This window comes from Emydura macquarii, unplaced genomic scaffold (genome assembly GCF_026122565.2).
Source record: "Emydura macquarii macquarii isolate MOO-44397 ecotype Brisbane River unplaced genomic scaffold, CSIRO-AGI_Emac_v2 contig_318, whole genome shotgun sequence".
In the NCBI taxonomy this organism is placed as follows: Eukaryota; Metazoa; Chordata; order Testudines; family Chelidae; genus Emydura; species Emydura macquarii.
In genome coordinates this window covers 12,103,023-12,127,301 of record NW_027130455.1, presented here as the reverse complement: position 1 = coordinate 12,127,301, position 24,279 = coordinate 12,103,023, and the positions used below count along the sequence as shown (strand labels likewise).

At 37.9% G+C, this 24,279-nt stretch overlaps 1 protein-coding gene across 2 annotated transcripts in view; it reads left to right on the top strand.

Annotated features, from left to right (window-relative positions):
• TMEM135 (transmembrane protein 135) overlaps positions 1–24,279 on the top strand; it is a 317,684-nt gene that overhangs the window by 36,182 nt on the left and 257,223 nt on the right. The window contains exon 2 of one of the 2 annotated variants that reach the window (XM_067568567.1): positions 15,690–15,741. The exons of the other annotated variant lie outside the window; for it this stretch is intronic. Within the exon in view, the coding sequence (XP_067424668.1) occupies positions 15,707–15,741 (35 nt within the window). The 5' untranslated portion in view covers positions 15,690–15,706. The remainder of the gene's footprint in view (positions 1–15,689; positions 15,742–24,279) is intronic. 2 annotated transcript variants of the gene reach the window in all.

The following is a 24,279-nucleotide window of genomic DNA, read 5'->3' as shown; positions in this document are numbered from 1 at the left end:
TTGATGTATATAGGAAATAGCTAACATCTCTTATCAAAGGATTAGCATAAAACTAGCACTGGGAAAACAAAGTATTCAAATACTTCATGATAATTCTAAAACAAGTAAATAAAATATGCTGTGCAGGAGGAGAATAGAGAGGTGTTGTCAGCTGACTTTGTTTTAGCTAAATTTGTGTAAGTGTGCCTCCAGTAGTGAAGCATCAGAATTGTGTGGTGTAGTAGTAGTATTAATTTAAAAAAAAAAAAAAAAAAAGGCTGATAAACAGTATCAGAAAGGAGTCAGAGTTCATAGTCTATGTAAATACAGTTGATGTTTTAATGCCAAATATTTTTGTTAGATGCTTATACTGCTGACAAATGTAATTAAATTAGTGCACTGAAATTGTCTTTCTAATTGTAGCTGTATTCATTTGTACACTCTTTATCACAGGAAAAAAGTTGCATATTTTACATTTAACTTTTATAAACAGCTGGAAAATGAAGCTTTTGAAACTAACACTTACTGGCAAGTACATCTATTTCCCTATTAGGTTTAAAAAAAGAAAGTCCGTTGAAGAAAACAGAAACAAAGAAACTACTTGTTTTGTGTTTAGTTTATAAGCATGTTTCTGGCCCTTTAAATTTCAGCTAGCAGCTGGCGGGAACACAAAACTTAATCACTTAATCGCTTCCCAAATGGATACCCTATTTTAGGTTTCCCATAGGCATTTGCTTGCACAGCATCCCTGTCAGGCTCTGAATTCAGGAACAAAATGCTTGTAAATCAGACTGCCCATGTTGAGTGGTGGTGTTTTTGTGTGCTAGACCACACTCTTTGTGGTACCCTATATAAACCTTATAAAAAGGCAGGAAAAGAGGAGTAGTTTTATATGGACAAGCAAGATACACTATACTCACTTCAGTGAAACACATTTTTTAAACAAGCCTGCTTTGAGGTTTGTAGAGTAATGGACAAATTGGCATGGTAGTTGACATGGTAAACAGCTATGTAGCAGTTAAAGCAATTAGAGTTATTGAAGTAGTTGTTAATTGCAAACAAACTCCAATTGATGTGCAGTATATTACTATTTCTCTTTTTCTGTAGTTAAAGATCCATGTAATGATGTATCTGTATACATCATAGTTCATATTTTTACAATATATTAGTACAGTTCTCTCACTTATGAAAATGGTCATATCAGAACGTAGAGAGAGAAGTTGGGTGAGGTAATATCTTTCATTGGACCAACTTCTGTTGGTGAGAGAGACAATTTGTGGACAGTACTAAAATTTAAAAATTTGAAATTTAAATTAAATGCACATGTGTTTTCCTCCAGCAAATCAACATTTAGAAATATTCTGCATTTATGTCAGGAGATAGTGACAATCTCATTACTAGCATTCAATAATTAAATGGACAGTTACTTAGTTGCTAGTGATTTCTGAGGGTATAAATTAACTTTGATACTTAATCACAGTGATTCTTGCTCTTTTATACAAAGTAAATGGATTGCCAACTTTGGGTTCATGTGTTCTCTCTCTGAATTCTCCTCTCTAAGGGAGGAAGATAGAGTGAATTTACCTTAATCTAGAGCAAGAATTTTCTGTTATATTAGGTTCAAGAAGGAGTATCTAATGAAGTGCTTTCCCTTTGATTAAAGGCATTAGTGGACTGTTGTCCTTCAAAATTATTTCTGTATCTATTCCATGTATTTGTTGCTTTAACTCTTTTTAAGTAAGTGGTAGGGTCCCTGTAAAATTATAGGTGTTTTTTATGTTACAGATAAAGGAAAAATGTTCTTGTAAGTAAGGAAAGTATTTGACACTTCATTTTATGGATTTGTCACAGAAAATTAACTAAATGAAGGTTGTTCTGACTTTGCTTATAAGGTTTTAATGATTTTTTTTTTGGAGAATATTACAAATATGGCAAAAATAATGAAAATGTACTTGCCCTGTACAAAATCTTCTTTCCTGTCTGTTACTATTTGATGATTGAGCTATGATATTTCGCTTAGCCATGTTAGATGAATGACTTACCTAAGTTGAGATGACATGTAGTTTTTAGCACGGGTGCTATAAAACATGATTTTTTCTGCATTATTTCAAACAAATGTGTATATTTTATTGTTAAATATATGAACTCATAAAATCCTTAATATTACCCCTTCCCTGCCTCTGAATTTAAAGGATATCTCCAGCATGTGCATAGTGTTGGTATGTACACACTACTGTTACAGGTTTTTTAAATAAAAGCGATGCCCATATATAAAGACACAAGAACCAAAGTTTTGCCCAACTTCCTTAACTTTTCCAAATCGTTCAAGGCCATAGTCTCCTTTCAGAGTCCCGTTGACATCAATGAGAGGAGTGCACATATCTGAGGGGAGACTGTGATCTTAATGTTCAAAGACCTTTTACTAGCATGTGGTTCTAGGTGCTGTGGGTGTTTGGAAAGGAAGGAGTACCAAATAGAAGTACCACAATATTGTTGAGTGAGCAGTTGAAATGTTATTCTGAGCCTGGCTGAAGCCCATGCATTAATGGGAAATCTCACTGGAAAGCATCTGTCTTATCGATTTCCAAACCAGAGAGGTCTGTAAGCTTAACCAAACTCCAGTGATTTCTGATGTTTACCCATCCCTAATTATTTTTCAAGAAATGGGAGTTGCTGTCAATTATATATTTTGCAGAGTGAGCATTTTTTTTAAATTTGTAACTGAAGAAGTAGTAAGGCACATGTATTAACAATTAAAAAGCAAATTTAATCTGTTGGTAGCAAAAATAAATATTTTAAAATTTGTTAACTTATAATTATATAAATCTTTAAAGATACACAATTAGACCTCTATTGAAACTAATTGTCTTACATCTGAGGCCAGATCTACATGACAGACCTATATCGGTATAACTACGTCGCTAGGGGTGTGAAAAATACACATTCCTGAAAAATGTAGTTATCCTGAGCTAATCCCCCCATATAGACCATGCTATGTTGACTGGAGAGCTTCTCCCATCAATATAGCTACTGTCTCTTGGGAGGTGGATTAAAGACCCCAACAGGAGAACTTCTTTAATTACACCAAAGTAATTCAGGAAATTACACCAAAGAAAACTAACTGCAACTGTCAAACTGTCCTGCAGTGACTCAGGAGCATGAGTACCAACCTCAGGGCAGACAGTTAAGAACCAGGGCACAACCCCCAAATTGGTTGAGTTCTACACTTAGATTTCACCAACCAATTAGTAAGTGTAAACATCTCAGGCACTCTAACAGCCTTGACAGGGAGTCACAGATAGTCCTCTTCAGTACTCTGATCTGTCCTGCCATCCAAGTAAGCTTGTCTTTGTGATAGATGACTCCTTACACCAAGAATCTCAGCAATATTCAGGTTACTCACAGTCACAAAGGTCTAGTCACTTGCCCAGGTCAATTGCACTTTAGATCTCACACTAAAGACAACACTTGTGGCCAATCCTTTAAAAAATTATCTAAAGATTTATTATATAGGAAAAAGAAATGAGATTTTTTTTATAACGTTAAAGCGGGTAAACATATATACACACAAATGAGTTACTGTCTTAAGTTTCAAAAGTAATAGAAACTTCTATAATAAGCAAGTTCTATGTGGCCTTTAGGGATAATCCAGCCGAAGCATTGGGGATCTTTCACTTATGCCTAGTAATCCTTGCCTCCTTCCTCCCCACACCCCCAAGTCCAAGCAGCATAAAGATACAGTTCCTCCTTGTTAAACGTTTTTATTCTTCCCCTCCCCGCCTTCTGCTTTGAGCTGCAAACTCAGCTGATGAAAGGAATTCACTTGCAAGACTCATCTTCATGTTGGAGGAGAGTAAACAACAAAGTCTTGTGTCCTCTTTAACATTTCACTCTAGTCTGTCTGGTGTTGATGGGCCTTCCTTGTCAGGCAGGATATAACACCTGTTTTTGCAGATCAGCACTTTACACTAGTCAATGTCTGTCTCTTGTCTGGTGATTTACAGAGTTACAGAGGTTTACAATTCAAATGATCAAATATTACCTTATAATATAGGATACAGATGTAATAAGTGAGATTAATGCATGCAGCAATTTACAAGCATTCCATAAAGTCAAAACACTAAACACATTCTTATAATTCTAATACTTGTTTTAACAATACTAACACACAAATGAGCCGGACTGATTTCAGCTATATATTTGTCAGTATTCATTTGAGGCATAGGGCCTTGGTGTGAGCTGGCACCTGGTCTGCCAGTGTAACCCCCTTTAATCTAAATAAAGCTCTGAAGTGGTTTAGAAAGGATCATTTTGTTTATTTGTGTGTGTTTCCCCTACAGGTGTCCTGTAGGCTGAATTAATGTTTACATACTGGCAGTTAACATAACAGTGCCTATCTTATCACTATAGTTAAGTTATGTCATTGGTGCTGTTATAAAATCTGAAGTTTAGGGCCTATACATTTGATTGTAAAAATTGCTCTGGGCTACTTTTGACAACAAGCTTTTGGTATAAGAGCCTTATTTTGAGGGGGAAGAAGTTCAGTATATTAGACAATCTCTTGAAAAGGAAGAATTCAATCAGAAAAATATGAAAGATAAGTGGGAATTGTTTTAAGAATACTTTACTAGATGCCTAAAAAGCACAATACCATAACTGAGTAAGAAGGCTGTATTGGTTAAAAACTAACCTGGTTTACAGGAAAATGAAGGCAGCTATAAAATATATATCAAAAATGGAAGAAAGGGGAAGTTGACAGTAATGAATATAAATCAGAAGCTAGGAATTGTAGAAAATTGATAAAGGAAGCCAAAGGACACAAGGAAAAATGTATGCCCAGTGTAGTTAAAGACAATGAGTTTTTTAAAGTATATTAATGGCAATAGCTACTGTAATATATGTACTTATATATGCACATATGTAATGTAATATTTCTCTGGCTTTTTTGGATTTGTCAATTCAAACACAATTTTATGTGTGTTGCATTTTATTACAGTTTCATGTTTGTGGCTATACAGTGTCCTTGAACTTGAGATGGTAATTCCATAACTTCCTTTTCTCCAGGGGTTTTATGCTTTAACAATTCTAAATGATGATAGGTTGTAATTAAGCTTATACATCACCAATCTGAAAAAATATTACTAAACAAAACAATCCCTCCTGCAAATTTTGGTCTTTACTTTTTCTGTTACTCTAGAACAGAAAGAGCACATATTTTATTAATTTGAAACAGCTTTTGTTCTTTATCAATTCATTATTGCTGTAAAGTATATATGATGACAAGTTTATCACAAAGTATAAAATATGTGATCCTGGTCCCTGGGTTGCTGGGAATCCTGAGTAGTCCTGTCAGTCTGCCACGTGGGTTGTAGGTAAACCAGGGATTGCATGGAGGTAGGCAGCTGTAGGAGCTTGGGAGTTGGAGATTCCAGAAGCTGGGCAGTCCATCAGGCAGGTAGCTTAGGAGCTGGGCAGATGGGTGGCCTGCCTGCCTGGTTTCCATTGAAAGTTTTATGGAATAGACTCACTCCTGCAGAATGTTTCTAATAGGAATTATCTGATGGGGAAAACTGTTCCATCAGAATTTTTTTTTACCAGCTCTATTTGTAAGCCAAGCAGGATAATGTAGGTCCAAAGCTTGATTCTGTTATATTGATTCTATGTGAAATACCGTTATTCTTTGGTACGTGACAAACCACCACAGTAGTTTCTGTGAGGCTACATTTTGAGTATGTAGGGTGATCTGTTCACTATTAATAACTTTGTTTGAAACCACCATCTGTTTGTCCAAAACTAATATATGGTCATTAATTATCCTGTTTGTAAAGTTACCAAAGATCATTCTGTAAAACTGTTGCTGCTATTCAAAAAAAAAAACCAAAAAAAAAAAACAAAAACGCCCAAAAAACTGCCCACCCTAATGACCCTGGGATCCACTTAAAAAAAAAAAAAAAAAAAACAAAATAAACTAAAAAATAACAACAATGGTCATGCATGCAAAACATAAGTAATTCATAGTCTCACCAAAATGCAAATGCAACATAACAAAGCAAAACTATAAAATAGCATAAAAGTTTACCCCTATAAAAGAGAACAGAAAGATGAGGACTTTGGGTTTGGTTCTACAATCATCCTTCAGAAGCATCGGTGCGCAACCAACAGACCCCTGCTCCCTCCCTTGTGTCTTAGCCTCCTGGCCAGTAGACTAACACGAGCAACTGAGGCTAGTAACTTCATCTTTGTAGGCCCTTGTGTGTGTATGTATGTGTGTGTCTAAAAGTGTGCAGGCAATTGCTTTTTAAAATCTTTGTATTCACAATAAACGTGGCATATTGCCTTGTTCCCCTAAATAAAATCCTGCTGTTTATTTTATAAGCATAACATTGTGGAAGAGGATGACTGATGTATTAAAAAAAGGTAATACAACAGAATTGAGGCAGTTTACATTATGACTTAAAATCCTGTGACAAGTCAAATTGTAATTTTCCTTGTTGGTTTAAAAAATATGATCAAGAGGAAGAAAGGCCTTATGTTCAGGCACTGGTCAGGGACTCAAGGGATCTGAGTTCAGTTCTTGGCTTTATCCCAGGCTTTCTTTGTGACTCTGGCCATGTCACTTAGGTTAAATTTTGAGAATTCCCAAGTCCTAATGAGTTTCATGTGTTTTTCAAAAACTTTACTCTGGAGCTAAAACTAATCTCCTTAATTTCTTTATACCTCAAGTCCCATCTGTATACATGGGCATATTTCCTTGGTCTGCCTCATTCTTGAAAGTAGGGAGTGTCTCTTACATTGTGTGTGTATACAGTGCCTAGCACAGTGGGGCCTTGATCTCAAATGTAGCTTTTAGGCACCCAGTATACTACAAATAAATAACTTGATTATTCTTCTAAAAGGTACCCTTTTAAAATGCACCCTCTTCCCAAAGCTTTTGAAACTGCGGATGTGTGACACTAAGTGGCCTCAATGTAAATTATGTAATGTAATCTAAAACCTTTTGCAATACTTATCCGTTCACAACTCAACTCAACCTGTTATGCCTAACATCCATACCTGTGAGTTTCTTCACTTTGCTTGCTGTATGTTCCAACCTTAGTGATACTTAAGCCCTCTCTGTCTCTTTGACCATACCACTCCTGGTATCTCTCACTGACCTCTTCTCTTTTAGTACTTCAAATGCAAGCTTTTCAACTTCATTTACAAAGTCCTACATAATCACGCTCTCTGAGGCTCCATTATGTGTTGAGCCTAGGGACTTAGGTTGCCTTAATTTGGTCCTGGCCATTATCTAGATTTGTCTTTCTGTTTTGTTTAACAGTGTATTTGATACCTTTATACAGTACCCCCCTCTTGGGAGTCTACTGCTTCATCTTTTAAATTTGACTTTTTATTTAAGTCAGAATATGCACCTCTTACAAATTTAATACATATTTCTAAAACATAATAATGTGCAGGAGTAACGTACTTCTAATTTTTCTCTTGTTGCAACTCCCTGATCTGTATTTGCCAAGGGGAGCTTAAATTAAAACATCTCTGAATAACAAATGAAGCACAAACAATAAAGATAAACAACAAAATATCCTATATCATGATTTTCAGTGTTGGTATTGCACTTTGAAACAAACATAAAATTGAAGACTAATTCTATCCCTTTGATAGTTGGCATAAGAGGAGGGGAAAGTCAGATTTCCGAGGCTGGATAGCAGTTTTTGTCTGAGTTTAAAAAAAAAAAATTGCTAAAACAAACAAAATATGGTTGCATTCAGTCTTTTGGCATTTTCTGCTCTTAAAACTTTTACTGAGGAGAGTTTCATGCATCAGATTCAAATGATATGTTAAGCGACATTTGTAACTGTCTGCTAGTAACTGTAGATGATTGGGAAATACTGAGTTATATAAGTAGTAGTCTTGCAATAGCACCTTGGAGCCCCAGCCGTGGACCTAGGACCTTATTGTGTTTAGGCACTGTACAAACAAAACCCCCAAAATTTGTGTTTGCCCCATAGAGTTCACATGTTAGAGTATTTCTATAGATACGTTTTTTAATCTTCATAAATAATTAAGAAATGAGTGGGGAAACAATTAAGTTACCCCACACACCTTATTTGAAGGGAAAAAATTCTGATTTCTTTCCAGCTTGAACAATTTAAAATAAATTATGGAGTATATTGTAAGTTTAATTCTTGAATACTCTGACTATGTTGTAACACTGCACTTCAATATCCTAATAAATCTCCGTCCAAAGTTGTTCACTTTCACAATTTTCTGGGGGAGTGATGTGAAGGTTGCACATGCTTTGGCCATGTAATGCCCTGAAATAAAAGTTTTGTCAAATTGCCTTGATATGTTTTCAGTGTTCTTAAAAGTAAAATTAACGAAGTCATGTCTGTTAATTTCAGTGGGAAAAATGTTTCTATATGGGGGGTCAAGATTCCTCGGGACATAGAACAGGCAAAGGGGGAGTGCTATGATTGGGGATTATGCAAGCTATATAATTAGAATGAGACGGAATGAGTAAGCAGAGAAGCAGTGTTGCTTTATGAAGATCAGTAAAGTGTCAACACTCAGCTTCTTTGACTATTTACTTCAGGTCTAATGCAGCTGCTTTCGTTTGGTTTTGTTGTAGCTTCGATATCTGGTTTGCAGAATGATAGGTCACTATGGAAAAGTTTACTGTAAATAGTGTAGCGGATAGTATTGATGCAAACAAGCGCGGTGGTTAATGCATCTTATAAGTGACAGCAAAGTATCATGATTAGTCTTCGAAATGCCTTATGAACTGCAGCTGTCATTGAAGTTATACTGGGATTATGAAGCAGTCCAGTGTCAAAGGAGAGAGATGTGATTTGGAGGTCATAAAGAGACATTGTGATACTGGCAAGATGTAAACCAAATACTGCATTTGTAAATGTAGCTGACAGAGTCAAAATAAGCTCTGAATGAAGAACTACAGAAGCCATTTTGTGCTTTATACATTCTCTGTGTGTGTAAATTCATATAACCTTTATAAAAACTGCCTCAGTGGTCAAAGGTCTTGAGAATTTTTAGGCTAATGTTCTAATGCCAGAGAGAGGAGTCTCTTGATGTATTAACTTATGTCTTTAAAATATTTGAACCTTTTTGTTATTTTAGAGGGAGATATACTATCTTTAAGTAAAACTGGTTGGCTCATAATTTCTGTATTTGATAATTTTATTAGCTTATGTATTTTTGTTGTATTCTTTTCCCACTTGCAAAGTCTGTTCATTAGATAAGATCCTCTTATTTCATGATAGGGATTTAAAAAATCACGAATGGTGTATGGTTTGCTTATGAGCCTTTGTTACTCTTACCTTTCAAATTATATACCCTCTTTCAGTAATGTTCATACTAAACCACTAACTTTAATGAAAGGCTTGTGCTTGTTTACATATTGGTCAGTGAAAGTTGCACAGGCTGTTTGATCTGTCTGTAAATGACTGTATTTCTAGCTGATAGATCACTGTGGCTGGGTGAGACACTTCATTCTGATGATCTAAGGTTCAGTTGATGATAGACAAAAATTGCCTTGGGAATAGTTGCAAAACTAAGTCAAATTAGTTTAAAGTACAAGGTGGTTTGAGGAAGTCTTATAAATGGGGTCTGTTATTGAAGATGATTTATTAGAGATTGCTGTGTTTTTCAAAAATCAAGTGGCCTCGGCTGAATATAAGACAGAGGCACGGCACTGGAAAATTAAGCCTGTTACACAAAGGAGCTGTTGTGGTTATTATGTATATATTTTGATGGTTTTCTGTTTAATTAGTTTTATTTTATATTACCTGGGATCATAAAGCTTTCATATTTGGTATGTAGTTTAAGGAGTTACTTTAAATTGATCTGCTCTTGAAAATGATACTTAAAAATAATCACTTTTTTTTTTTAAAGTAAGCATTTTAAAAGTAAAATTTTCATTTCATCCTTAGCATGTAAAGACAGTATTTGTGATCCGCAAATTTATACCTTTTCAATTAGTAATAGAGGCAAATTGGATATTTTACTGGTAGGAGGAGCATATGAAGAATAGCTTGCAAAGCCTCAATGTTAACCATGTTACTCTACCTTTGCCAGAATCCGTCCTAATGAAATGTTTGGTTTTTTTTCTGTTCTAAGTATGTGATATGAATTCTTCTTGGATGGTCTCTCATCCAAATCTAACACTTTATTTTTAATTTGATTCTACCTAAGTGTCACTGGGGTCTTTGCACTCACCTGGCCCCTGGCCTGCGGCATCTGGGTGTTCCATCACACTAACCAAGTTGTTAGAGGCTCAGCCCTCTGGGTGAGTCCCTGGACAGTCTGCCCCCTTCTGCAAAAAGAAATGAATACCAATGATTTGTCCCATGGGTGTGATAAGGCTCTGTTTTTCAGAGGGCTTCTGGACGGGTGGGGTCACAGCTAGACACACTGACTGATACAGAAGGCCACTAAGGGCTGGTCTACACAGGGAACGTGCATTGGCATAGTTATATCTCAGGGGTATGAGAAATCCAGCAACCCCCCAGTGTAGATGGAAATAAGTTGATGGAAGAACTAGTTCATCAGCCAAGCTACTGCTTCTCAGGGAGGTGGATTACCTACACTGACGGGAGAACCTCTTGTGTCAGCAAAGGTAGTGTCTACACTGAAGCGTTGCAGCAGTGCAGCTGCAGCTGTGCTGCTCTAGTGGTTTAAGTATAGACATGCCCTAAAAGTAGATCAGTATTGGGCCCTCCCTTCTTGCTGGGGAGGGGCCATCAGGCACTGGTTGTCTGAGAAGCTCTTGCCTTCAGCCAGCCCCCTCTCTTCAGGAGCTGAGAATGTGACCTCTCTCACAGGTGTGGTGGGGCAGAACTGATTGAGCCCACAATAACTATTGCTCAGTGTGTGGTTTGTGTACCCCATCACACAGACATCAGAACATGATCTGAATAACACAGTTGGATTGTGTAAGCTAATCATAAGGAGGATGCACTGCACTATTTTAATGCATATCTACATATAGTTTATAGCGTTAGCTTTATCATTTTATGCCGCTGGCTTTTATTATTTGTTGTATTTGGAAATTTACATGCACCAGGTGCAATGAGAAGGTATTTTCAATTAAGGGTGTTTAGAATATTTTACATGAAATTTCCAAGTGGAATCTCAATAGAAAAAGAAGCAGCAATGTATTTTTTTAAAAACAGTGTTTTAGGTTTTTCAACTTTCAACAAGTACAACATGCATCCTTACATACTGCTGCAGCCCTATATACTGTTGTCACCTGTGTTATCTTCCTAAGTCTGCAAATAGCCTGAAACAAAGTTATTTGTTGTGAATTTTGTTTGGTTTTTAAAATAATGGTCTTACTAGCAGTCCTATTGCAAACCTGAAGAAGCCCACAAGAAGAGGCTCCCAATCAGAAAGAGAATTTCAGAGCCTGGGCAGAATAAACCATTGCTCCATTGCTGACCGAAGTCTACTGTTAACCACAGTCCTCAACTGCTGTCTTGTAGAGAAGAGTTCATGTTCTTCAGATTTCCTGTGATCTGCAGAAAGAGAGTACTACTCCTGTGACTTTCCGTAAGTCCTTGGGATCAGAGCTCCTCTTCTGCAGAGGTTAGGGGTATTCAGAGTGTGCCTCATCCTCTCAACTTCCTTATGTCTGAAGGACTGGGACTATCTTGTAACTTCTACAAGAAGTAGGGGGGAACTGTGGCTGGCAGGAGGCTTGAGGGTCAACAAATCTCAGAGGAAGGGAAGAGCTATTCTTTGCCCTACACTCCATAGAGCCTCTTCCCCCTGCTGCTCCCTACAACTCCAGTGAGCCTTGAGATGCACCTTGGCCCTCCCTCTCCCAATAAGGCTTTTGAGGTTATACCTTGGGAAAGGGTCAGTTACTAGAGCCAATATTTTCAAACCTGGGTGCCAACACTTAGCAGCCTAAATACAGGCTCTAAGTAAGTGTCCTTGTTTTCAGAGGCATCGAGCGTCCAGGTTTCTAGAATTTCCAGTCTGGGGCTTCAGAGGACTGCAAAATTTAGGTCAGGTTGTTCAGTCCCCAAAGCCTTGCATGTGATGGTGGAACAGGAGCAGCTGCTGCCATTATAGTTAAGGTTGCATAATGTTTCCCTTCTAATCCCCATTTTTTTCAGTCACAATGTTTGGAAACTTTAACTCTGTAGGCTAAAAAATACAAGTAAAAGTGATTTAGCCGTCTGAACATGAGTGTAGTGGAGAAAAATTATACTTTTCACATTATAAAAATATTGCTATATTCTTTTAATAGCTTTATGGTCGAAATGATTGCAGATTAAGTGTGAAGTTGATGTTGAAACTGGGAAGTACCAATGAGTGTTCTAGTGAAACTTGATTGAGATATGGTGTTTTGTAAAGTGCATGCTGATTGTGCATGGTACAGGTTGCACAGGGTTTCTCCTAATTTGTGAAGTACACAGATAGGGAAGGCTGAACTTTACTATTCATGCATGTATATGTTGACCAAGTACTGAAAACTGTGCTGATGGTATAAAGGAGTTGAGCGGAGCAGCACCTAGAAATCCCCCATCTAAATTTCTACAACTAATTTACTGTAATCAGCCATACATCACAAGGTTACTACAAACGCCAAGACGTCAGACTCATGTTGAGTGGTGTGAAGTGGTTCATGAACCCTTTATCATCTACAATCTTACCCCTGACCTGGTCTGTATTACTGAAACCTGGCACCACAGCCCCCATGTTGGCTCATGTTATCCCGCCAGGTTATTCTTTACATCTCAGATCTTCATTCAGTTCTAGTGACCCCATCTCAAAAAAGATATATTAGAATTGGAAAAGATGCAGGGTATATCTATACTGATGGCAGCAAAGTCACTGCTGCCAGATCGATTTATCTGGAAGACCTGCTCAGTTGATCCAGAAATCAACATGTTAAGACCACCTTCTCAAGTGGAGCAGTGCAGTGAAGGCGGCGCACAGAACAGAAGCAGAGAAGTCGACGGGAGTTACGCAAGCTTCTTGCGTAGTTTGCATAACTCCGGTTGACTGCCGCCGAATCTCCGAGGTAAATGTAGACAGGACCGCAGAAAAGGGCAATAAAAATGATTAAGGTTTTGGAACAGCTTCCATATGAGGAGAGATTAAAAATACTGGGACTTTTCAGCCTGGAAAAGAGACAACAGAGGGGATATGAAAGAGGTCTATGAAATCTTGGCTGGTGTGGAGAAAGTGATTAGGGAAGCATTATCTACCCCTTCACATAACACAAGAACCAGGGGTCACCCAATGAAATTAATAAGCAGAAGGTTTAAAACAAACAAAAGGAAGTACTTCTTTACACAGTGCACAGTCAACCTGTGGAACTTCTTGCTAGGGAATGTTGTGAAGGCCAAAAGTATAACTGGGTTCATAAAGGATTTGCATATATTCATGGAGGATAGGTCCATCAGTGGCAACCCCATGCTCTTAGTGTCCCTAGCCTCTGATTGCCAGAAGCCGGGAGTGGATGATTAGGGATGGATCTTCAATGATTGCCTGTTCTATTCATTCTCTCTGAGGCACCTGGAACTGGCCACTGTTGGGAGACAGGATACTAGGCTGGATGGACCATTGGTTTGATACAGTGTGACCATTCTTATTTTTATGAATTAGAAATAAACAAAACATTAAGGAGGCAAGCCATCTTCTTCATATTAGAAGAATGAAGTTTATCTCCCTTTTTCAAATTAAAAATACGTTCATGGAGTTACATTCCTTGAAGATAATTATCAAATTATTTTACAAATAATTATTGAATAGTCATGCTAACTACCTCTCCTTTTTATTGGGGGGAAAAAGAGAAGCAATTTTTATTACATTTTTTGGCTTTAATATGTTAAACTCAACAGTTTTGTTTAAAGTATTTTCTTATAATGGAAACAGAATAATACAAGCAGTAAAACAAATATTGTAACTATACACCCTGTAGAAACCTATTATAAACAAAAATTAATTCCAAACATATATAATCAAAAGATAATGAAACATTACAAGCCCGAAAAATTATAAGAGTAATTAACACCCCCTCCCAGTATTTTAAGGTGCTAATGTTTTTTTAAAAAGTATAGTAACAGTGTTGAGCATCTAACTGTTAAAGAAGGTAGACATGGAGTACCTTCTTAGAAGAATTTAATTATACTGTAGAATATAATGTTAAGCCTTATTTGAAATTACTAGAAATCTTTCCTTTAATTTCTATTACTGACATGTGATTAATGTGCTGATCTTTTTTGTGAACTGCTAGTCATTCATTTTGTAAAACCCTGCCAGCGAGGTTCTAGAATTTGAATTATCTTTTCATGAATCTTGTGATGTCACCAGAAACTCAATTTTAGATATTTTAGTTTCGTTTTTTTTAGGACAGTCTTTGTTTTGACTCTGTCTTGGCTCACTGGTCGTTAGGGAAAAATGGTGAAGGAAAATATATGTAAATGTATGAAACAGTTAAATTTCTGAACTGTGAGCCTTAGCTAGTAGTGCACCAGCTGAAAAATCAGCAAGAATTATTGATGCTAATTTAACTGGACTATATTACTGTAAATATCTTTTTCCATTTGGCTTCTATCCATACCTGGTTCTCTCTCATACACTTTTTTCTTAGACTTGTATCCAAAATAATAAAACATCATGTCCAAGTTCACTTTTCTTTCTTTATAGAGAAACACAGTCTGAATATCTCAAAAAGAAAAAAGTAACCATTTTGCTTGACATTTAACGTTAACAGAATTTGGAACATTGAGGAAGTGTATTTGCTTTGAATGAGTGCCGATTTTTAGAGCCATTTCCTGTTGTCCTACACTATCGAGTGTTGTCTGTTTTCCTGCCACGTTAGTTTACAGTCCAAACTTCTGACATTGAAAATGACAGTAAAAAAAAAAAGTTGGTGGTGGATCCCTATACTGTGGTGATAAGATGATACTTGATATAGTAATTTTTTCTTTGTGCATGAAAAGCTTGCTGTTATTAGGCATTTAAAAGTTCAAAAAGTAGCAAACTTGTTTGGTTTCTTACAAGTTTAAAACTCACTACTTAAGTCTGTTTTATATTCTCTATTTTGAAAACTTATATTTGTTGGTGAAATTTTGTGTTAGTGTTTCACTGTTGGGTTCCACTGTTAGTTGGAAATTGGTGGATGTGGAATTAACTATATTCTAAATATTAACTGCAGTGCTTCTCTTATTTCAGAGAACCAACCACAGTTTTAAATCTAGAATTTAAGTTTCTCTCTGTGTGTTGTCAGTCTGCTTTAGGAAATAAAAAAATTGTTATCTATTGATTTGATTGTGTTTTTGAGCAATCTTTAATTTGAATTTTTAGATATAATTTTACGGGTTATTAAGTGGTCTGTTTTACAGGGGGGAGGGAGGAGTTTTTCCTGTTTTTGCAGACCACAAATTCTGTCTGGGGAGTCATTACAGGCTATTATGTTAGCTTTTTAGCTTGTGTTCAGAAACTAGAGCCGAAGTTAACTTCTCCTTCCTTTTTTTTATTTTAAAAACTGCATATGAAGCAGGAACAAAACAAATTCTTATCTTCCTCCCATTTTTGTTGTAATTTTTAATTTCTTGATTAATCTGATTGGACTTTTATAAAGAATCCACACAATGCTTAACTAATTAAACCAAGGTGGTGGTTGTGTTACAATACCCAACAATACTTGGGCTAATAAATACTTCTCTTTGACCCTCTAGAATACAAGCCTGAGTTCATGGGAAAATTGTCGAATATATATTCTTCGGGAAGGTAAACTACAGTATATTAAAGCCATATGTAGTTCAAATCCTGACATAGGTCATAAGAGAAAATAAGTTGAGTTGTCTCATTTTAGTACTCATTTGTGCATGTCTCAGATCCACTACTCAGTCTGATGTGATTGGCAGTTTTTACTCAAGAGAAATTCAAGATTGGAATAACAAAGATTTTGCAGTTCAGGACTGAGGTGTAGTGACAGAGCTATATAGCAATGTTTGCATCATGCTAGGTTTAACAGTGCTATACATTCTTGCTGTTTGATCGGTACTAAATTCAACTACAGACTTAGAAAAAGAACTTGGGTAAATCACTCTTTAAAAAGATGATTTTTTTTCTGAAATCTTGAAATTGGTTAATAGCTTCTCCTTTGGTTGCTTCACCTTGTGGAAGCTGTCTGTGGAGAAACAAAACCCACCAAAGAGCGACTATGCTCTGAGGGTAGGTTTCCTTTATTTCATACATGATAATAATAATCAGCCTTAAGAGAGTTGTATAGTATACATGTGTTTTACAAAACACTTATAGGGCACAGTTAGCTTAAATCACACTTTATTTTGAAAATGCTTTATCAATTATTGTTACAATTAATAGGAAGAATTACTCTATGTGGAAGAGATGAGAAAATATGTATTCAGTTTGTATACACTTGTACATACCACACTGTTTCATTTTGTGTAGTCTGTTTCTACTGTCTATATGCATCTTTGAAACAGCAACTTTTTAAAATGGAAAATATGAGAGAAGAATGCAAGACAGGTATAATTAAATAATTTTAATTAACTATTTTTTCCAGTTGATTAGATTTCAAATTGACGGTTTCTTTAAGACATAGTCCCTGCCTTGAAGGGTTTGTAATCTGGCTGAAACAAGCAATGTAGAAGACAATGTTGCAAACTCAGGAGATCATGGAAATATCATTTGGGGAAAAAAAAATGCATGTAAAGGAGAGAAGAGTGCTGGATGCACAGAGTGGGAGGCTGTTCCAGACATAGGTGCAATACAAATTCAGACACACAGATGATGGCAAGAATGGGAGATGAAGGGAGCTATTTCAGGAATGGCGGAGGAGCACAGTGAGTGGCAATGAGTTTAGGAAGACATAACAGCTCAAATGCTCTTGTGCAGCCAAACGGAATGAGAGATTAAGTTGGATATGGTGCATTTTCACTTTCTGTTGTAAACTGTTTTGTGGTGCTGCTGCTGTGCACTGTTAAAATTACCTGACACATTGCACTTGTGTGTGTATAGTTTTAAATACCCTAAGATGCTTCAGGATGAAGTAAAGAAATATAATGAGATATCAGCCTATTCCACATGCAAGGGGAAGGGTATGTCTCCTGATACCCAAGCTGATACGGTTCTTCACCTGTTCTGGTTCTTATTTTGTGAAGTTCATATGATTCTTTATATGCTCTTTTAAAATAAGTATTTCAAAGCTGTTTTTAAAAAATGCAATCCAACATCTTAGAATTCATGAAGAAACAGAAATATCAAACAAGTATCAAACAAGATAAAGGGGAAAGACAATTGGTATCGAAACAGATTTCAGTTTCAGCTTCAAAGGAGTAATCAAGTATGAATTTTATGGAAAAAATACTCCGACAATGCCCTTCTTAGTGATCTTCTGTTAGATAATAGTCTCTGTTTCTTCCACCTTCAGAAGTTGGTCCAATAAAAGACAAACATGGCTACAATAGTTGATGTACAATAGTGATGTAAAAGGTTAGCTGTTTAAATGGTAATCATAATAATAATGTTTAAACATTTTAAATAGCTGATTACCGTTTAAACTGGGGGGGAAGGCGGCAGCTGGCTAGTCAGAGCAGCCGGGCAGCTTTTGCTGGTGGGGAAGCGCAGAGCCCAGCTCACCCTCTGTCTTCACAGACAAGGTCAGCTCCCAGACTACTGCACTGGACAGCACAGAATGGGGAGGAGGTGATCAGCCATCAGTGCTGAAAGAACAGGTTCAGAACTATTTAGAAAGGCTGGGCATGCATAAGTCCATGGGACTGGATGCAATACATCTGAGGATCCTGAGGGAATTGGCTGATGTGATTGCAGAGCCATTGGCCATTATCTCTGAAAACTCATGGTGATTGTAGGAGGTGTCCTGGGTGATTGGAAAAAGGCAAATATAGTGCCCATCTTCAAAAATGGGAAGGAGGAGAATCTGGGAAACTACAGACCAGTCAACCTCATCTCAGTCCCTGGAAAAATCATGGAGCAAGTCCTCAAGGAATCCATTTTGAGACACTTGGAACAGGGGAAGGTGATCAGGAACAGTCAGCATGGGTTCACCAAGGGCAAGTCATGCCTGACCAACCTGATTGCCTTCTATGATGAGATGACTGGCTCTGTGGATGTGGGGAAAGCAGAAGATGTGATATACCTTGGCTTTAGCAGAGCCTTTGATACAATATCCCACAGTATTCTTGACAGCAAGTTAAAGAAGTATGGGTTGGATGAATGGACTATAAGATGGATAGAGAGCTGGCTAGGTTATCGGGCTCAATGGGTAGTGATCAACGGCTCGATGTCTAGTTGGCAGCCAGTAACAAGGGGAATGCCCCAGAGATCAGTGCTGGGGCTGGTTTTGTTCAACATCTTTATTAATAATCTGGGGATAGTGTGGATTGCACCCTTAGCAAGTTTGCAGATGACACTAAGCTGGGAGAGTGGTAGATAGGATACAGAGGGACCTAGACAAATTGGAGGATTGGGCAAAAAAAAGTCTGATGAGGTTCAACAAGAATAAGTGCAGAATCCTGCACTTAGGATGGAAGAATCCCATCCACTGCTACAGACTGGGGAATGACTGGCTAGGCAGCAGTTCTGCAAAAAAGGACCTGGGGGTTACAGTGGACATGAAGCTGGATATGAGCCAACAGTTGCCCTTATTGCCAAGAAGGCTAATGGCATAATGGGATGTATTAAAAAGAGCATTGCCAGCAGATCGAAGTGATTATTCCCCTCTATTTGGCACTGGTGAGGCCACATTTGGAGTATAATGTCCAGTTTTGGGCCTCTCCACTACAGAAAGGATGTGGACAAATTGGAGAGAGTCCATAGAATCATAGAAGATTAGAGTTGGAAGGGACCTCAGGAGGTCATCTAGTCCATCCCTCTGCTCAAAGCAGGACTAACCTCAGCTAAATCATCCCAGCCAGGGCTTTGTCAAGCCGCAGCGTAAAAACCTCTAAGGATGGAGATTCCACCACCTCCCTAGTTAACCCATTCCAGTGCTTCACCACCCTCCTAGTGAAAAACGTTTTCCTAATATCCAACCTAGACCTCACCCACTGCAACTTGAGACTGTTGCTCCTTGTTCTGTCATGTGCTACCACTGAGAACAGCCTAGCTCCATCCTCCTTGGAACCCCCTTTCAGGTAGTTAAAGGCTGCTATCAAATCTCCCCTCATTCTTCTCTTTTGCAAACTAAACAAGCCTAGTTCCCTCAGCCTCTCCTCTTAAGTCTTGTGTTCCAGGCCCCTAATCGTTTTTGTTGCCCTCCGCTGGAGGAAGATTAGGGAAAGTGTGGGCCCCTTACAGAATGGGGGAGTCAACCTAGTGACAGAGGATGTGGAGAAAACTGAGGTACTCAATGCCTTTTTTGCCTCTGTTTTTAAGGTGTGGCTTGACAAAGCCCTGGCTGGGTGATTTAGTTGAGGTTGGTCCTGCTTTGAGCAGTGGGGTTGGACTAGATGCCCTTCCCACTCTAATATTCTATTATTCTATGATCCAATGGCTTGAAGTTGAAGCTAGATTAATTCAGACTGGAAATAAGGCATTCATTTTTGACAGTGAGGGTAATTAATTATTGGAACAATTTACCACAAGTCATGGCAGATTCTCTTTCAGTGGTAATTTTTAAATCAAGATTGAATGTTTTCTACGATATGCTTTAGGAATTCCTTTGGGAAACGTCTGTGTCCTGTTCTACAGGAGATCAGACTAAATGATTATTATGTTCCCTTCTGGTCTTGGAACCTATGAATCAATTGGGTGCTTAAGGAACGTTTTTCAGAATGCCTTTTAGCAATACTGAATTGCCCAGAAAATTGTCTGAGTAGGGCATTGTTGCATCTTCGAAATAAGAGTTCCCTTCAAGTCCAGGGGTGTACAGTGGCAGGTATTTCATGGGAATCGTATGTTAGAGGTAACCTATGAGGCAAGCGCAAAGTATCTGAAGGCTTTCCCTGGGAGGCCTGCTCTGGGTCAGAGGAGAATATGGAGCATTTATTATTATGCTCCTTTAATGTCTAGATTTGTGATTTGTTGACTTCAAAACAGAGGCCTGCTTGTATGTGGCCTGACTTATGAACAGTTGGCTTTTGGACTTTTTCAGACACCAGATGACTGAGCATCTGCCTCCATAAGGAAGGACAGATATTTGCTGTGTATTTTCTCTGGCACTCTGGCAGTTGTTTTAACACAGAGTTTTATACTACCTAGGCAGATCTGCTGTTTGCCCTGTCTGACTCCCCTGAAACTCTAGTTCACAGTGTTTGTGAATAGTGGGTGGCATGGAGGCATAAAGTGCCAGGTTGATCTTTTGGTTTTCAGGACAAAGATTCTGAGGTGGGGAGGGTTTGGATGATTTCTTTTTTGTGTCTGTGGCTTGTTTTTGTTTGAAGTTTTTATTTCAATAAATGTGAGCAGAGTGGAGTAGTGTCCTGTGGTATAGGAAAAAAAATGGTGGGGGAAAGGAAAGGAGCGCATGAGGGAAGGGAAGACTGAGCAGGATCTTGTGTATTAGCTTGAGGTTCACGCTTGTCCAGTGATGATGGTCTAGCATCCTCACCAGTGTGTAGGTCTCGACATCCCAATGATCGAAACTCACCAACAAAGGATAGAGTCTCTTGGATGAAACAGAGCACTGTCATCTTTCCCCAAGGAATCCCCCAGGACTCTGGTCTGCCCTTTAGATCCCCAAAATGACTTTTTAAGAAGCCCAAAGGGAGGGATGAAAAGTTGGTAGAGTGGGCCATCCCCTCATTATTTTGTTCATCAGTTAGGCCTAACTATCTACACACTAGTTTTGGTCCATTAATTTCCAATTCCTCTTCTTTACCAGTCACACCTTTAACAATCCTTGGATTGTATCAGTAGCTTTTTTTGTTTTGGCTAATCCAGTGTGTCTTCTTTTGTAATCAATATGCATTATTGTAACATTGTATAAACTTTCACCCACTTTCCAACACTTGAGAGTACCATTGAGGTAGGCCTGCTAGATCCCAGTTATTACTGTGCAAGGAAGCCCCCTTCCCCTGCCTCCTGTTTGAAGGCAAAAAGCTCTTTTTTCTCCTTTTAATCGCACATATTTTCCAAGGCTTTGGGGAAGGGAAACTTTCCTTGGCGGAGCCAATCAGACTCATCTCGCAGGAAACGTAGAAGCAGTTGTAGCAGGCACTGTAGGATACTGATGACATCGTCTTGCTTTTTCCATTTTTTTTCTAGTGTGCATTGACTGTTTCGCTCTTCCCACCCTCCACTCACAATTCCTTAACTTCAGTCTGCTTATCCTTTGTCTTTGGCTAATCCCCTCCTGATAACCCTTTCCCAAAATACAGCTGGTAGGTCTCATTTTATCCCTACCAGCCTTGCCTGTGGTCTTTTTTGGTGTAACATTTACTTTTGTAATGTTATAAGCATTATAAACTTAAATAAGGGGTTTCATCCATTGATTTTAGTGATAGATCAGGACATTTTATGTCTTGCATGGTCAGGGCCATGTTGTATATATAAAAACATAACTATTTACACACACACACACACACGATACCGTATTTGTGTGCAGCTGTAAATATACACAGACTGCACTCTAACTTAGAATAGCTGTGTTTATCCATCATGTCTCTAATGCGTGATGGCAGTGTCTTCTTGTGTTGTTTATACCACTGCTGGATACCATCAAGGTCTTGATGTTTCCAATGATGCTTTAAAAAGTGCATATTGTGAAGAGCTGTGATCACAGCAACTTAGCAGGAGGCCTTGGTAACATGCATCCATCCTTGGCAGGGCTGTTAAAATTAGTCTCTTTATTCTGGCACATGTATTGTCATTTGAAAGCACTTTTATGGATGGATTTTTGTGGTCAGACACGTTCAGCACAGTGGAGCTGAATAGATTTAATATTCATTAATGTTAATTTTATGTTCTTGAATTTTTCTATTTTTAGCTTGATATAAACAGTAGCATGAAAAATGGCTAGAAAGTTAATGTTGTACTTCTGTGTATTAGTGCATAGCTCAGTGATCAGAGTCCAGATGGAAGGACTGAAAGTTTTAAAACAAACTGGAAATTTGAAACTTAAAAGTTGCACACTTCGCTCTTCTGGTGATCTCTCTATAAAAATAAATTATTTTAAAAGCCCTTCAGGTGCTTTTAAAACCTTTTAAAAAGGAGACTATTTTTTTTAAAAGAGCTTGCTAAAACAATTGGCTATATTTAATAAGCTGATAAAAAGCTACAATCTGATGTAAATTACTTTTCTTTAAAATATTTTTAAAGACCTGTTTAGAGTATTACTTCTGTAAATTTTATAAGTTTAATAGTTTACTTTTGTATTTTATTTCTTAAATTATATTTTTTCTCCAGATAAAATTTCAGTTTGAGAATGTTTTTTCTTTTTATAACATGTTAAAGAACTATAAATGTAAGCATTCTTCTAACAAATTTTTTTCCTCTGTGAAGTAAGTTTATTTTGTGCAGGTAATAATTGATTGATTAAAACAAGTAATGAACATATTGACTACCTGAACTTTCTTTTTTAGTTAATTATTATTGCAATGGTAACATTCCCTATGTAAGAATTACAACAAAAATCTAATAGGTAGATTCTGGTTTTTTTCCCCATTTTTATTCAATATATGTTCCATTCTTAGGTTAATATTCATGGGAATCAGTACAGTGCTGCTATAATGTCAAATTCTTTCTGGGAAATAGCCCAAATTAGTTAGAAGTGTATAGTGGTGTCTAAGTGAATTTTCAGTTCAGACTTGAATAAAACTTTATCATCTAATCACTTCTTAAACCCAGGAAATAAATATAGTGTATGTTTCATTGTGATAAGTCATTCTGTGGATGTTTGCCAAAAGTTTGAGAACCCCTGCACTGACAAAAATCCTAATAGAGAGGTTGTCTCCTCTCCCATTCACAATAACATAATATACCAGTATGTGGAAAAATAATTTCATGCAAGTCTAATGCATTTTTAGCTGTCTTCGATGTAGTGTAGCAGTGAGTACTGAGGAGAGATGCAGCATCATGGGAACAGGCAGCTTTCTGCAAGTCACTTGTGGTCTATGGACCACAGTTTGGGAGCTGTTGTCTTAATGAAACTCATAGTGGTGTGGGAAGCCAAAACAAAGGTGTGAAGGTGTGAGAGAGATAAATGGTGTAGTGTTGAATGAATGAATAAATATGCAATGCAGAGAAAATAAATAGAACTAAATAAATAAATAGAATAATAAATAAATAGCTTTAATCTCTATAGCATTTCCCACCAAGGGATCTCAGTCACCTAATAAAATCTTATTAAACTTGTGTGAGGCAAGTATTATCTATATCTGTGTTTTATAGATGAGAAAACTGAGACACAGAGAGGTTGTGATTTGATCAAAAGTGTCCACAACAAGTCTGTGACCTATTTGGAAATAGAAACAGAACCTATGCCCACCCTTTCTATGTAAAGGAGTCTGAGTACTTAGTCTTTGAGACAGTATTTTGGATAGGTGTGGAGAAGGTAGGTGGTATTCTATAGCTTTTCCTGCCCCTACACATTGATCACTGTGTTAAACATAGGCTTTTGCAAGTCCCATAAGGCAGATGGTGGAGGTTAGTTTGTTCTCAGCAGCCCCCCTGTGTGTGGTGAAGGGCCGGCCTGGTGCCCCCCACCACAGGCCAGCACTTGGGGGCCTGGCCTCCCCTGCCCTCTGGGATGCCACTGTATGTAGCTGATGATCGTAGGGACAACAGCCATATTCACTAATGGTTCATTTCCAGAGCACCATCCATCTTGTGTACAGAACGTCTTGTGGAAAATGTTATGTAATCAATTGAATGAAAGACTGTATCCTTGTGTGTCTGGCTTACCCAGTCTGGCTTTGGGCTCTGCCACAGCCTCTATCTCCAGTTCTGTCGTCGTTAATCAGACTTAAACTCAGTTCTGGTCTACACTTACCAGGCGATTCGACTGCTGTTTTTCCCTTCTGCGCGGCGTCTTCACTGCACTGCGTCGACGCCACTTGAGGGGGTGGTTTTACTGCGTTGACTTCTGGATCGACTGAGCAGGTCTTCACTGACCGCTCAGTCGATCCAGATAGGTCGATCTGACGGCGGCGACTTTGCTGCCGTCAGTGTAGACATACCCTCGGTGTTTTCTCAATAACCACTCCCATTTTTGGAGTCTGGTTTATCAACATGTAGCCCCTCCTGTCTACTAGCACAGCATGAAGGTGTTCAAGGTAGGGAAAATCTGCCTTGTGACTTTTTACACAGCTTTGGGAAACTGGGCCTGAGGCTCCTCTG